This window comes from Telmatherina bonti (genome assembly GCF_933228915.1).
Source record: "Telmatherina bonti genome assembly, chromosome: 9".
NCBI lineage: Eukaryota > Metazoa > Chordata > Actinopteri > Atheriniformes > Telmatherinidae > Telmatherina > Telmatherina bonti.
Window position 1 is genome coordinate 33,844,919 of NC_136627.1, and position 15,972 is coordinate 33,860,890.

A 15,972-nucleotide genomic window follows, 5' to 3' on the forward strand; every position below is an offset into this window, starting at 1 on the left:
CCCTCCCAGTCAGACTCCGGTTCTTTTCCCTCACTCCAGCCCGCTCTCAGCTCCTCTTCCCGGCTTTAGTAGCCGGCAGTTCCGCCGTGAAATGACCCGCATCAAACCTCCAATGAGTTCTCATCTTCATGTCATTAGCTTTCTAAAAAAAATTATAATAATTTAGACGACAGAAACGGTATGTACCTCCCTTCCACCTCAGTAGGAACAGTGACAAGAAAAGAGGGAGGGACGTGAGAACAGCCAGAGAACACGCACATGCGCACACGCGCCGCTCCGTTCGCCTTTGCTGCCTTCAGGTACTCCACACAAAATCAGTCATCTCAGTGCACTGACTAGGGCTCGTAATAGAAGTCACATTTACATCAACGAATGGAAAACTGTTTACAGTCTATCGCATAGATTAACAAAAAAATGGTTTAATTTCACCTTTTAACAGTCGAAATTTTTGTCCTAGAAAAGAAGTTCTTTCTTTCCAAGTCCTCAAATAAGAAATGCTCGCCTCCTGGTGGTTGTAAGTAGACATGACTACAAATTATTTCCCTGAAAAATATTGCAAAGGTTATGTGGATATGTGTCAAATCCATCACCTGCACAGCTACCAGATCTAATACTCATTTACAGAAAACATGGCAAGGGGAAAAACCTTACTGCTTTAACGACTGAAGGGATCTGATGGTTCTGCTCAGGGGTACGAGGATTATTCAGGCACAGTTTGGACTTATTGCCCTCTTAGACTGCAAGGTCACCTCAAAATAATACATAGTTTTAGTTAGTATCAGGATGTGATAAAAAAAAAAAAAAACTTTAATAACACACTATGGTTGGCTCCGGTAGGGGTCGGTTGGGGTCTGTGCTTGGGTATGGCTGCTGGTTGCCTGGGTCTCGGGGTCCTCCTGGCCTGCCTCTTGACTTTGTGTGGGCGGGATCACATTGACACGATTACTCGTCTCTGAGTACGTTTCACTCTGTATATTCTGCATGTGACAAAGTCGCTGAATCGTCCTGCAGGTTTATTTTCTAACAGCAGGTAGTTTTCTTTCTGTGTTTCTGATTTATATTTAACTTGTTAGTTTCTGGTGCTCCTGACAGTTGTTGACTTTGTCCTCCCACTGGAGGACTATGAATCTGTGCTTGGCTTGTATATGTATATGTATATGTATATGTATATGCGCTCTCTCTCTATGAGGTGTTTTCTATGTTTTTTCTTCTTTTTCAGTTCTCTTTCTACCCTTTTTCTATCCTCTCCAGTCTGGTCCAGCAGTACTATACAAACGCTGTAAAACCAACAATTATGCAAAATAAATAGAAAAATAAAATCAGAATCCAGAATATCAAGGGGATCACTGTATCTATAAAGCTCCTCTTGGCAAAGTAAATTTGCTCAGCAGAACACAGCATCCAGATAGTCATTCTGTTTGCCTAAATGCTGGACAAAAAAAATCTCCATCCATAGGACACGAATAGTCACTGAATGGTTTGATTAGGATCAAAATTATGCAAATTATACGCAGTAACCTTCACAATCACAAGCGCAAACTGATTATAGGAAATTTTGGATGAAAATTTTGGATGTCTTTCATTACTCTCTTCAAAGCTTTGGTCATTTCATTTGAAAGAATGAGAAAGCTCATATAAATGGTAATGTAACATGTAACTGTTGTCCACTTTTAGTTGCCACAAATAGATAAGATAATACAATATATTTCCTAAATTCAGCATGTTCAGGTTTTTATAATTATATATTTTCTTTTATTATTTTTATTGATGAAAATTTAAAAAATTACTTGTATGCCTTGGTCATCAACCCACACCAGTTTACTACTTAAATAGCAATGTATCATGTTAAATAGAAGCTTTCCAAAAGTGTCAGAACATACTATTGTGAACAAACCCTTTTCTCATGTCCTTAAAAACACAATTACTCTTTTCACACAGATACACACCGCTACGTGAGATAAACATTCATGTTACAGGTTTGAGGAGGTGTCTTAATGAAAGATGCACTGCCTGCTCTTCAGCTATTTGCTCGTGATCACAGCTAAAAACACTTAAAGTAACAGTTTAAGAGCTAAATACTGTGTGTGATTTTAAAACAATGGCACACTAAAAGCAGGAGTGTGTTACATGCCTGTAATCTGTGATGAAAAGGTTCAAATTCCAACACCAAGCAACATTTTGTACTGTACAAAAGTCTGAAGACACCCCTCATTTATTTATGTATTACATGGAAAATAAAGTTTGAACAGTTTCAATTTGGTCAAGCTTTCTGTCTCAATTGGTCTCAAATAGTTCTAAAGAAGACTTGAGGACCTTTTCAGAGCTCTTCGTATGTTAGCTGCCTTTTGTTTAATTCTCCATGAAGGTGATACCGCGTTGCTTCAGGAATGTTGAGATCTGGGTCTAGGGAGGATTCATCCTTCCATGGGATCTGATTACCAGCTCAGTTCTTCGATCATGTTGCATACCTCAGCTTTTTCTTACTGATTCCCTTCCTTAAGAATGCTTCTTGACAGCATCTCTTCCATAGAGACGTTTTCTGCTCAGGCTTTGGTCAACGACAGATGGATCAACTGCAGATCGAGATGCATCTCGCAGATCCTGAGTCGGGTCTTGGATGATTTTTTCCTATCGTGGACTTCACTTTCAGTTCCTGTTCATCTGTTGTAGAGTTAGTTGCCTTTTATGTTTGATTAATTATTTATTAAGTGGTTTAACATAATAACTATGACCATTTATTTCAGTCAGATAGAAAAACTGCTGGATAACTATGGTTCAAGACAACTTTAAAAGACAGAATAAATCTGACTACTTGGAAGGAAAATAAAAAGAAGTGAGGGGTACTTCAAGCCTTCTGCATGTCTTAGCAGCCTTGCTTCAGTTTATTAATTCTTTTACAGCCCAACTGGCAGAGGATGAGCTTCAATCTGCATTTTTTCAACAAAACAAGCTTTCTGGACCTAATTTGTAAGATTACAAGGGACCCTAAAGATTGTCTTTTTTTCCCCTTTGTTTTAATGATTTTCAGTTTAAATGTTATGAAGATGTACAGTGAAGTAAAATGAGAACTCACAACTTCATTGTGCTTATAACACAATCCATCCAGCTGATAATTGGTTGTTCCCACATCAAGTTGATGTTTTACCAGTTTAAAAGGCATTTTTAATCTTATATGGTGACTTTGGATCACAGTAAAGGACATCTTTATATTGTGTTTTTATTAGCTGTATATATTGTTTCTGACTAAGACAACAAAAATCCAAGCACAAGTAAAAAGCAAGTACGAATGGCAAAAAATAAATCTAAATTTGAACATCACACTGTAGTGAACTGGATGTCTATGAAGACGCAGTAATGGGCACAATGGTGCCTACAGCTCTGAAAAATTCATAAAGCAGAACATCTAAAACCAAACACTGCAGCGTATGAGCTGACTCCTTTCATGTGCACCAATCCCGACAGCAGAAAAGAGCTGGAACGCTCATCAGCCTGGCTGACCTTCATTGAGGTTATTGATCCCAACTTCTGCTTCTTTGCTCTGAAGTCTTCTGAATGTTTAGACACATATTTATTTCTCTGTATTTCATATCTAGTGTTAGGTTTTTTCAAAAGTGAAATCCGAGTTGTGTATCTGTGTTTGAATTCATGTATTTCCAGAGTATAAATAATGATTTGGAAGTAGAGGTATGAGCAAGCTGAGTCAACTCTTTCCAGACTTCAGAAGCTGAATATAATAATATACAGTATATATTTACCTTTATGCAATGATGAACTGTGATTCAGGAAATGATGCTTTCATCTACTAAACTTAGGATCATGCTTTATCTCCTTATAAACCAAATCTAAATAAAAAATGGTGAAGTTTGTAAATTCAAGCAAATTTTTGATGTTTTTAAAGTTCTGTGAACTTTTACTTTGAAAAAATAACAAAGTAAACATAAGTTTTACCTGGACTGATCTGGACCTGTTGGAGCGAACCCAGGGCCTCATCCTTCCCTTCCAGTCTTACTTCCTGGTGATGAGTGGGACCCTCAGTGGTCTGATCCCCTGCTAACTGAGGGACTGGCAGTCAGCAACACCGGGGCAGGTTCGCTGTCATCCAGCAGAGAAAAGCATCTGCCAGCAGAGCAGAGTTCCGCTGCTGGCAGAGCGAGAGGATCGATGCTGTCAACGTCACCCTGCACAGCAGTCCATATTTCCACAGACTGCATAGCCTGTACTTAACACGGTGAACAAAGATTACATCAGCATCATTAGCATCACCGCCTGGTCAGCTGTGTCTAAAGCAATTAGAGCAAAAAAAATAGTGGATGTGGAATTATCAATATACCTAATGGCCTATGGAAAAGAAGAGTGGTAATAGGAGAACCTGTCTCTAATGTTCTCTACGTGTGTGTGTGTGTGTGTGTGTGTGTGTGTGTGTGTGATTTGTGCAGCTCCCGGCATGTCAGCAGGAATCAATCCAAACACAACCACGTTCACCCAGAAAGAATCAACACATCAACAGTCTCATAAATTGTTGTCAGGATTTTTATTTTGATTACATGTTATCTGGTTATTGATTTTAACCACCACAACTGCAGTCCTGACAGCATCCTTACTAAACCCAACTCAACCCGAACCAGGAACAGATCCTTCACACTGCTCACTGCAAGGAACAGCAGTATCAACAGTATAGTGACCGAAACGTCTGTCACTGCCATCATAAACCCAGTTTTAATTCTACACTTTTATTTTATTCTAATTCAAACCAGCTTTATAAAAAAAGAGGTAAAAGCAACATTTTTAATTAGAATTTATTATTTGTGAATGGCAGGAATCATGTTACATCCTCTCTCTGAACAAATAGTTTCCATCATGTTCTGCCACGGCTTTATTTTGTAATTCCTGTTCAAGAAATGTTTTTAAATTCACCCTTTAGGAAAATATTTCCTTCGATTCATATTTTCCTTTATTAAAGCACATTTGCAGAAATTTTTACCAATAAGAACTCAATATTACTTTGGAAAGAAATAAGAAAAGAAATAAAATTATAAAAAAAAACAAAAGATTCAAGAGTTTCCAGAAGCTGTATAAAAATATCTACAACATAGATACTCTTCATCTCCTCTTCCACTGGTTGTAATGACGACTGCTTCTGCCAATCCCCCACACTTCCTCCAACGGTGCCCTGAACTGTAATCTGGAAGGGATTAGAGCCAGCCTGACCTACTGCACAGACCCCTGTCTGATGAGCCAGCCGTGCAGCCTGAACGCTGATGTCATTCATGGAGATTTAAAAAGATGGACTCACAAATAAAATAAAATAAAATAAAATAAAATAAAATAAAATAAAATAAAATAAAATAAAATAAAATAAAATAAAATAAAATAAAATAAAATAAAAATGGCAAGTTTTGAGTAAAATGTGTTAAACAATTGAAAATGTAAGACAACAAAAAGTAAAATAAAAAAAAAATAAAAAAAAAACCTTTATAATTTCTTCCATCACCCCATGTAATCAACATGTTTGTGAGTTTTTTCTTGTAGAGTCAAATGCAGAAAGAAAGGAAGAAATTCACCTCAAAAAGCTGCATATTGAAATAAATTATTAGAATATGAGCTTGTTTTGTTTACAGGGACCATGAGTTTCTCCCTATAAAAGGAAAGAAGATAGAAATGAAGATGAAATGTGATAGAAAAGCACCATCTGCTGGTGATGAGCTGACAGTAATGCAGAAGCAACACGATGCAGATGGGAGACAAACCTACAGAAACATCCGCTGCAGTGTTTTACATTCCTGCAGATTTAAAGCCAAACATCAGTCATCTAATCGTCACAGGACTTTGATAAGTCAGACAAGACAACATTTTCATGTTATTAAATCACCTTTTGAACTTTGATGTAACATAAATAAAGTTAGCAGCTGTTTCAGCCGAGGAAGAAACATTATGATGCACGCAGGCAGCAGCCTCGCTTTAAGGCTGTATGACTGACATAAATCAATGTAATGTTGTTTTCCAAATGCAGACTTTTCTTTAAAACAGGTTTACAGATGGAAAGTCTGAGGTAAACACCTCTGAGGTTTAATTTACAGAAGATGTTGCTCAGTTCTTGTCATGAGCTAATCTGCAGCAGAGCCTTTGCTAAATTGAGATTCACAACTTTTTAATGGTTAATTCATTTTATCTCAAAGTCAGAAAGTAATTTTAAGCTGAAAAAAATCTCCATGCAAAAATTTGCACACCTAAGCTCCTAGATTTCCTGTAAATAAGGAGCTAATGTGTTGCTACAAACACAAACTAATCAGACATTTCGTCTTTAGGAAGATGTCTGATGTTGCAGTGAAGGGGGATTTCTTAAATCCTGTCTGTGTGACAGAAGCTGCTCTGTTTACAGCCACAATGGTAATCTAGAAGCTGAATAATTTCTAACCACAAGCAGTTTCCACAGCATGAAGGCAGTCTGCAGCACGTTTCTTCTCAGTCTTACAGAACCACATTGAGCGTCGACGTCTAATTCCAGGTAAGTTTAACTTACTGTTTTATTCCAACCTGTTGAGCTCATTTAAATGCAGCAAAGCTTTAATCATAAAGCTGCTTAAATTGTAATTTATAGTGCATAGATAATAACTAATATAATAACAAATTGTAATCAATTATCCTTAAAAATGTCAAATGTAAAACAATTATCAGAGGATTTCACAGTCAGTTTTAGCTGTGATGTTTAACATGAGGGAAAAGTCGGACCACACATCAGTGAAACTGTAATTATTTGTAATGTAAATTAACAATCATCTCACTATCTATAAAACATTTTGGGAGGAAGGGTTTAATATTGTGTGAATCTTTCATTCTTACACGTTCTGCTGCAGCCGACCATGCAGGCAGCTCTAACGCTGGCCTCTCTGAGCCTCTTGGTGTTGCCGTGTGACCTCTGTCCGCCTGTCTGTGAGTGTCACCACAACCTGACCACTGTTACATGTCAAGGAAAAGGACTGCAGCAGATCCCCGAGCTGCCAGCGACCACGGAGAAGCTCTACATCTCAGACAATAAGATACAGGAAGTACCTGAGAATGGGCTGAATATGCTGCAGGTAGGAAACAGCAGACTGGAAACCGCTTTCTGTGTGGTGGTTATAAAAAACATACAGTCTGGTTAGAAGCTGCTGCTATCTGGATGCAGCATTATACTGTGAAACAGGGCGACACACAAATGAATTTAACTATTTATATATATACTAGTTAATGCAGATTGGGCTGTAGGGATTAAACATGTCTACTCTACTTGTACACACTGCAGGTCTTGGACCTTACACAGAACCAGCTGAGTGCCTTCTTTTCGCCAGTTTGGCCCAAAATGATGAAGCTCTCGAAGCTCCTCCTGCGTGACAACAAACTGAGGAATTTACATCCTGGTCAGTTCCTGAACTGCCCAGCTCTCAGCTTGTTGGATCTGAGTAAGAACCAGATCAAACATCTACCAGTCGGGTTCCTTCATGAACTGGCCAACCTGAAGACGCTGTTTCTGACGTATAACCAGATTGAAACTCTACAGGCAGGAGTCCTGCAGGGAGCCCCCAACCTCACTGAACTCTATCTCAGCTTCAACTGTATAACCCAGATAGACGCCGGTGTTTTCAGGAGCTCTGCTGTGTTACAGAAACTTAATCTCTCCAACAACAGAATCAGAAACGTGGGAAAGGCTGGTTTCAGAGGAGCATCAGGCCTCAAACACCTTGACCTTAGTGGTAACCAGTTGGAGGAAGTTCCAGTAGAGGCTCTAAGTGATTTAAAAAAGCTTGAGCTTCTGAATTTAGCCATGAACAAACTCATCAGCCTTCTAGAGGATTCCTTCTCCTCACTGGGCCTGTTGCTCCAACTCAACCTGAGCAGCAACAACCTGAGCACCCTGTCAGAGGGGTCTCTGAGGGGTCTGTCCAGGATGACTGACCTGGATCTCAGTCAAAACGTCTTAACCTTGCTTCCCTCCAATGTCTTCAAGGGTCTGATCAGCCTCAGGCTTCTAGATTTGTACAGGAACAGGCTGACGTTGCTTCCAGCAGATGTTTTCAGTAACTTGACCAATCTGCAGGAGCTGCAGCTGGACAGCAATCACATCTCTGATGTACCAGCCGGGTCGTTTGATGCCTTGCACAAGCTAAGAGAATTACAGCTGTCGCACAACCACATCCGGCAGCTTCATCATACGGCTTTTAGCAAGCTCAAGTCACTACAGAAGCTGGGCTTGGAGCGAAATGCTCTGGAACGCCCCCCAAAGGGAATTTTCCACACGTTAGACGCCCTCAAAGAGATTGATCTCAGCAGCAACCGCATCAAGTCCCTAAATCCCTCGGTCTTCCATGATTTAGTGAGAGTACAGTCAGTGGGACTCTCCAGTAACCACCTCTCTTCTCTACATCCAGACCAGTTCAGAGACCTGAACGAATTGAAAGAACTGAAACTGGATGGGAACCATATAGTTACACTTCCTTCGAACCTCTTCATGAATCTCAGAAAACTTTCAACACTGGATCTGGACCACAATAATCTGTCTGAACTCTCCGTTTCCAGCTTTGTAGGGTTGAGCCACCTTAAAGAACTCAGGTTGAGCTCCAATCACCTTCAGAAAATCCCTCCCGACACCTTTCATCCCCTCCAAAACCTCCGCAGACTTCTGCTGCAGAACAACAGCCTGGGCACTTTTCCCCATCAGCTCTTTTCTCAGCTGTCAAAACTAAGAGAACTAAATCTGGATGAAAACAAGCTGACTGACCTGGAGCCAGGTGTCTTTCAAGGACTTACAGATCTCCGGAAACTGAGCCTGAAGTCCAACCAGCTCAGAATGCTGGAAAGCGTGACTTTGGAGCCGCTGGGAAACTGTACCAGCGTTTATCTGTCAGATAATCTCTGGGATTGCAGCTGCGTGAATATGGACTACATCTGTAACTGGGTTACGAGGCACAGAAATAAACTAGCAGATCAGCCAACCTGCTTCACATCCTCATCATCAAAGTCTGTCTGTAAAAACTCAGCCCAGACTGAAAGCGCATCACTGCATCAGTCATCCCGGTCGCCCCAGTTCTTACTAGATTACTGCATTACAGGTGCAGCAGGTTGTTTGTCTTCATTTCCTCTAAAAATGCTCTTTCTGAACATATTGTCCCAGCTGTTAGCACACAGTGACTTCCTTTGAAGGGGTTGTCTTCCCTTAAACCTTTTTACTTGCGCTTTCTTTGCTTTTGAGCTTGCACTTCATTTTAAAGATTCATTCTCAGCTCATTTGAAAACATGCAAGCAAATTTTTTTTTGCAAATTTAAGAACAATTTAGTGCATTTCTGAGTGAGAACTCATGTAAAGCCTTCACATGTTTGAAAAAGTTTTTTTTTAAGGCTGTGAAAGTTTATCATGTGTGCAGAAATGATGTGAAAGTGTTTGTGAACTTTTAAAAGTATGTGTCACAACATTTGATAGCGTGAAGCTCTTTATTCTGCTTTGTTTGCATTATATCAGACAATAAAAGAAACAAACACGAACATTTTAAGTGTATTGTCTTGATTCTCAGAAGGATGAGAATCTATTCCTCACAAGAGAAGTTCAAATGTTTTTTAGAAAGTCTGTTGTTCTGTCATCAGATTCATCAGTCATCTTTATCTGAAGGTAGACCTTGATGGTTATCATTGTCAAAAAGGCAACGTGAAATAAAAGTTAGTCGTGCTTTTAAATGTTTCAGCTGTTTACACACACGAGTTTCAGCTCTGAAGGTTTTAGGAAATTTTCTGGAGCCTGTTACAGAAAGCAGGTTATGTTGAAACATTACGTTAAAGGCTACTCTGGCTTTTCTGTTGCAGGAAGAGAGGTTAGTCTTACTTGCCTTGAGTCTGTTACCATGGCAACTGACTTTATGAAGCAAACCTCTTCTCTGGTGGGTTCACAATAAAGAAAACCAAAGTTTCTCACCCTCTGCTCCCACCTGGAGCCCGCTGTCAGAGATGGGTTGTCTCTTCTAAGGTAATCCCAGAGATCTAGAAGCTGAACTAAACGATGCTTAAAGCTGGGGTAGGTAATCTTGTTCAGAGACATTGTATATTTACTCTGGGTGAGGTGGTTCCTCATCCTGATAGTAGTCTGTACATTCTTTAATCATGAACAATAAGAAACACAGTTAGACCCCTCAGTTTACAGTAAATCTATAAAAACTCTGACCAATCAAAATGTTCGGGCCGATGTTCATTTCTTATATTTCGCAGCTTCTTCTCCCGGCTCCCCTCCTCCCCCTCCTGCATACCTGATAGCCACATCCTGTATATAAACACCGTGTTAGGATGAAAATACAAAGTAGTGAAGAAGAAACTCTGAAGGCAAACATGGCTGAGAAAATGCAGGAAGGATTTCCCGACCCGGCTCGGTTTATTTGCCTCCTCCTGCTAAACGGCCGAGAAAGAGAAAATCGTTGGTGGAAAAAGCTGCGAAGTAGATGAACACTCGGAGAACGCAAACCCCCACCATGGCCTTTAAAAAGCTCCTGGATCCAAACGGGGATCTGAATCAAAATTAAACCAGTTCTTCTTTTCCCACATTTCCAACAACTCCTGAAAATTTCAATAAAATCCGTCCATAAAATTTTAGTTAACAAACATCAAAAGATTTTGAACACAAACAGTTGAACGACAGTAAAAACAAAACCTACTTGGCGGAGGTAAGAAAAAAAGTCTTGGATCACACAAGAAGCCAAACCAGAGAGGGGCGTTCCCAGGCCAGCTGAGAAATATAATCCCTCCAGTGTGTCCTGGGTCTTCCCTGGGGTCTCCTCCCAGAGGGACGTGCCTGGAACACCTCACCAGGGAGGTCCAGGAGGCATCCTGACCAGATGCCCTAGCCATCTCAACTGGCTCCTCTCGATGCCGAGGAGCAGCGGCTCTACTCTGATCTCCTCCCGGATGACCGAGCTCCTCACCCTATCTCTAAGGGAGAGCCCGGCCACCCTGCGGAGGAAACTCATTCTTGCTCGGATACTTTTTTAAAATAAAATTTGGGACCTTTCATTAAACCACTGGCAATGCAGAAAGTCTCAGAAAGAGTGTCGAGTCATGAGGAAAGTCCTCACACACTTCATGAATTATTATCCTATAAAATCGGGGCAGTGGAGACATTTTCACTCAACTGTGTACTACACCCAGACACCTTGTAGTACTACCTCTATAAAAACACATCTAGAAAGAGATCCTCCAGCTCTGTGGCACAAACAAATGTACACCTGGTTCCTCTCAGACCATTTATTGCTCATGAATGGAAACAGCTTTATGTTTAACAGCATAAACTGAAGACAGACTTTAACATGCAGGACACTGCTGCTGAAACTCTCCATCTTGCAGCAAATAAGTAACCTTGTAAAGATTAAAATCCTTTTGCCAAATTGTTGAGTCATTTTCAAAATGAAGAATCTGCTCTTCAGGTCTGACACAGTCGGCAACACAGAGAGGGTCAATCGAGCCTCCAGCTGATCCTGAACAAGTGAACAAGCGTTCAGGCTACTCCTGTTCTGCTACCAGGGAAGACAGAACGTTTCAGATTATCTTCAGATGTAGAAACATTTGTGGTCTTTCAGGTTCCTCAGGTAGGAGAAACTCTTCCCGCACCTGTCGCACATGAACTGCTTCTCCCCGGTGTGGATCTGCATGTGGGCCTTGAGGCTGTTGCTCTGGTTGAAGCTGCGTCCACACGTGCCGCAGGTGAAGGGCTTCTCGCCCGTGTGGATCCGCTGGTGTCTGGTCAGGTTGCCCGTGTTGTTAAAACTTTTCCCACATGTGTCGCAGCTAAACGGTTTCTCGCCGGTGTGGATCACCTTCGGAAGACAGGAAGAAAAGAAGTTCATTTCATGCTGCTATAAAATTACTTCTGCTTCCTATTTTCAGATTATTTTTATTCTTTTTTGGGGATGATTAAATCCAATTTGATTGTAAAACCACCTGATGTGCCTTCAGGCTGCAGTGCTGCGTGAACATGCGCCCGCAGATGTCGCAGGCGAACGGCTTCTCCCCGCTGTGCGTCTTCAGGTGAATCTTCAGGTAGCCGGACGACTTGAAACTCTTCCCGCAGATGCTGCAGCTGTGCGGTCGGTCCATCGTGTGCTCCTGCTGGTGCGAGCGCAGCTCTGTGATGGAGCAGAGCTGACGGCCGCATTGCACGCATGTGCTCGGGATAGTGGCAGCATGCGTCTGGAGGTGTTTGCGTAGCGAGTCGACACAAGCGATGTTGGTTTCACACGCAATGCACGCCAGCGCCTTTTCATCCAAGTGAGATTTCTTCTGGTGCATCTTCAAGACACTTTTCTGGATGAAGCCCTTGCCGCAGGTCTCGCAGCTGAAGGGCCGCTCGCCGGTGTGGATCCGCTGGTGACCTTTCAGCGTATCCGCCTGGTTGAAGCTCTTACCGCAAGTCTCGCACCTGAACGGCTTTTCCCCTGTGTGTATGCGCATGTGGCGCTGCAGGTTACCTCGTATGGTGAAGCTTTTGTTGCAGTACTGGCAGGAATAGGCCCGCTCGCCTGTGTGGACCTTCTGGTGCATTTTCAGGCCGTGCGCTCGGTAAAAACTCTTCCCGCACTGTTCACAGCAAAAAGGACGCACATCGCCGTGGAGACGCTGGTGGTTCCTTAGGAGCTGTTTCAGGGTGAAACCCTTTCCACAGACATCACACATGTGCGGTCTTTCACCTGCACATGAAAACAAAGAGGACTTGTTTCAACCTAAAACCTGAAAGCACAGCTTCTTAAAACTGGAGTTTTTCTTGGAAATGCAGAACTGGTTTGCACACGTTACACGTTCAGACTCCTCCCACCTCACTGCCAGTTTTATTCACAAGTTATAGAGAATGAACAGGGACACCTGCCTGTGTGAAGCAGCAGGTGAGCATTGAGGCTTCGCTGGAAGGAAAAGCCTCGGCCGCACTGGGAGCACTGAAAGGGTTTCTCTGCGTTTGCCCCGTGCACGGCCTGGTGCGCTTTGAGCTGCAGCAGGTTGGTGAAGGTTTTCCTGCAGTGTTTGCAGCTCAGATGATCTTTTCGACTTGACTTCTCCTTCTTGGCTCGAACGAGATGCGGTTTGGGTTTTAAGACACGTTTAGATCTGCTGGTGTAAACTGGGTCACCATCATCTGGCTCTTCTGGTTCCAACTGGAAGAAGAATTGTACCATTAATGCTTTTTTTTCTAAATCTGTCTTGTTTTCAGTCATGATAGATGATGTTTGCACACGTGACAAAAACCTTTATTTGCATGTTTAACTCATCACATGGCAGACTGGCCTTCACACACACATTAACACACAGATGCATCTGTGTGAAGGAGATTATTATGTGTGTTATTAAGCTGCTATGTGATATACTTTGGTGTGTGAAGCCTTGATTCATCTTAATATACAGAAATTGTTTTATGAAAAACTCTTTGTGTTGCTGGTTGTATGAAATGTTCTTTAACAAATAAAGTTTGGTTTGATTCCAGGAGCCATGGCAGGCAGCTGTTTGAGTTTGAATCTTGCACTAAATGATCTAATCTTTCATCAAACAATATGTGCACATTAACAGAAGCATGTCAGCCTGAAAGTCTGAGTGAAAACCGGCGGTCTACTTAGAATCATCTGAGATCTGAACATGTAGAAATACTCAGTTATTCACATCGTCACAATAATTAAATGAATATGGAAACCAACCTGGTAGTCTGGGTCATTATCGTCATCCTGAGTGGGCTCCTCTCTGTACTGACCAGGGTCAGAGGATGCCTGGTCAGCGAAGCCCTCCAACCCCTCAGCTTTTACCAGAACTACTTGGTTGTTTTCCTGCGAGGAACAAAAAGATGCAGACGGGTTTAATCTGATACCTTCTTAACTTTGTCAGCAATCGCAGGTTAGTGTATTCATACTGGTGCAGAGCTGGGTTTATCCATTCCCCCTGGGATGTAGAACATCCCTTCATTGGGCAGGAGGATGAGGCGGAGCGGTACAAACTACATATCGCTGTAAAAATAAGCTGTGCAGTCTTTCTTCTATCAGCTCCAAGAGCCACGTGAGTCAGAACTCATGGCACAGCTTCACCAGCCCTCGCTGATGGAGACGACATCTCTGCAAACCAGTTCTGTGCACTTTAGTCTGAGCAGACTTGTGACGCCTAAATCAACCTGACTTAGAGAAAAGGTGTGCAGAGAGGAGAACAGACATAAACAAGAGACAATCTAAGTCTTTACCTCATAAGTTCTGCCTTTCCACAGATAAATTATCGGAGACCTCTTCACACCAGTAGACACCACTGATAAAAATAAAGAGAAAAAAATAAATGAATAAATGTTTGCAGGTATCAGTTTGTTCTTCATCTAGTATACCAGACACAGAAAGACAAGAAAGAGAACAATGATCAAATAAGCAAGATTTAACGTCTTAAACGAGGAAAACTTGTAAAGATATCTGTGAATTCTCTTTGCTTAGTGTTTGTTTAGCAAAAGATAACATAAACCGGATATATTTTAGTAGTGATAAATAAATCAAAAGTAATTTGTAATGTTTGATGGTGAGAGGATGAGCAGCTCCTCACCTCTGCGACTCTTCCTTCCTGACTGCTGGCTGCACTGGATGGCTTCTTCTTCTGCTCTGCTCTCCTCTATCACCTCCTCTGCTCCCTCATGGCCTCCGCTGCCTTCCAGCACCAGCTTGAGCTCCATCTCCACCCCTTCCAGTCTGCTCCTCAGGGTCTCCATCTCAGCCACGCCATGGGACACCTTCAGGACAAACACAAAGCTTTTAGATAGGAATCAAACTAAGAGGATTTGCTTCAAGCCTCTGGAGAAGATGTTGATGTTAGTTGCGTACTTCTAGCTGCAACCCAGAGGAACTTTCATGGAACAGCTGGCAGATCTTCTCTGCAGCTTCTTGAGCAAGAGTCACCATGAATACCTGGAACTGGATCACCTGAAGGGAACAATCCAGATGTTAGTGATGGCTGACTGCAGTCCAATATACAAGTATATTCAGGGACCAGTTTTCTGTTGTTCATTTGGCTCAGATGTGGAAAATACCCAACAACTTAGTAAATATTGTAAATAAAATCATGAAGGAAAAAAGTCTGAACAGACGTGTTTTATTTACCTGTAGATAAATACATATTTTTATTCTAATTCTTATTCTGATATTCTAATATTCTTATTCTTAAATATTCTTAATAAATATTCTTCTTCAATATGTAGAAGAAGCTGGATTAAAGCAGCGTATCTGTCCATTAACGTGGCAGAAGAAGTTTAAATATGACATTAAGTCTGTCTGACACAGCTGCTTGTCCCGCTTTATCTCACCGAAAAATAACTTTTTCTTTTTCTGTGATCACAAATGAAATATTTGTAAGTTTTTTATTGACCGATACAGTTGTTAAGCATGGCATCAACTAGTTATGCAACTAGTTAAATGAGGAGAAATAGTGATAACCAGGTTCTGGTAGGGAATATGACCTGTTCATGTGAAAAGATGCAAAAGAGGTAAAACTAACTCAAATGAATGTTAAACTTTCAGCATCAAAGCGCTGCTGTCTGTGCAATGAGCAAACAGAACAAGTATTCAGTAAATGTAAAAATACTACATATGATTTTCCCATCAGTTATTGGAGACGAGACTGATGTGCTGCAGTTTCAGATCCTGGACTTTACTGGGACTAAATGGAAGAATAAACAACAAACTGAGGCTGTCTTATTTCTTTTGGCCATCAGGGTAAGACTTTAAACAACTTGTAAACTTTAACATTGCTTTAATTTATCTGCATTTTACTTCAGATTTCAGCAAGAAATAAAACGGTTCTCCTGAAATGAATAAAAATCTTGAAACATACTTTAAAGAAACTATTTTGACCAAATATATCGTGTTATTGTTTAATATGAACATCTATCTACTATCAGGTGGTTATTGATCCTGGTTCAGGTGGAAGCAGACACCTTTGTAGACATACAGCAGATAGATA

At 41.2% G+C, this 15,972-nt stretch overlaps 1 protein-coding gene across 1 annotated transcript; it reads left to right on the forward strand.

The window, feature by feature from the left end:
• Nucleotides 1-6,842: 6,842 nt before the first annotated feature.
• Nucleotides 6,843-11,484, forward strand: LOC306760274 (uncharacterized protein; the record flags this gene model as incomplete). Its single annotated transcript, XM_079246074.1, has 4 exons — nucleotides 6,843-7,076; nucleotides 7,283-8,932; nucleotides 9,832-9,839; nucleotides 11,436-11,484. Coding segments are annotated over 4 exons (1,941 nt in total), but the record flags the coding sequence as incomplete, so codon positions are not given.
• Between the last annotated feature and the right edge of the window lie 4,488 nt (nucleotides 11,485-15,972).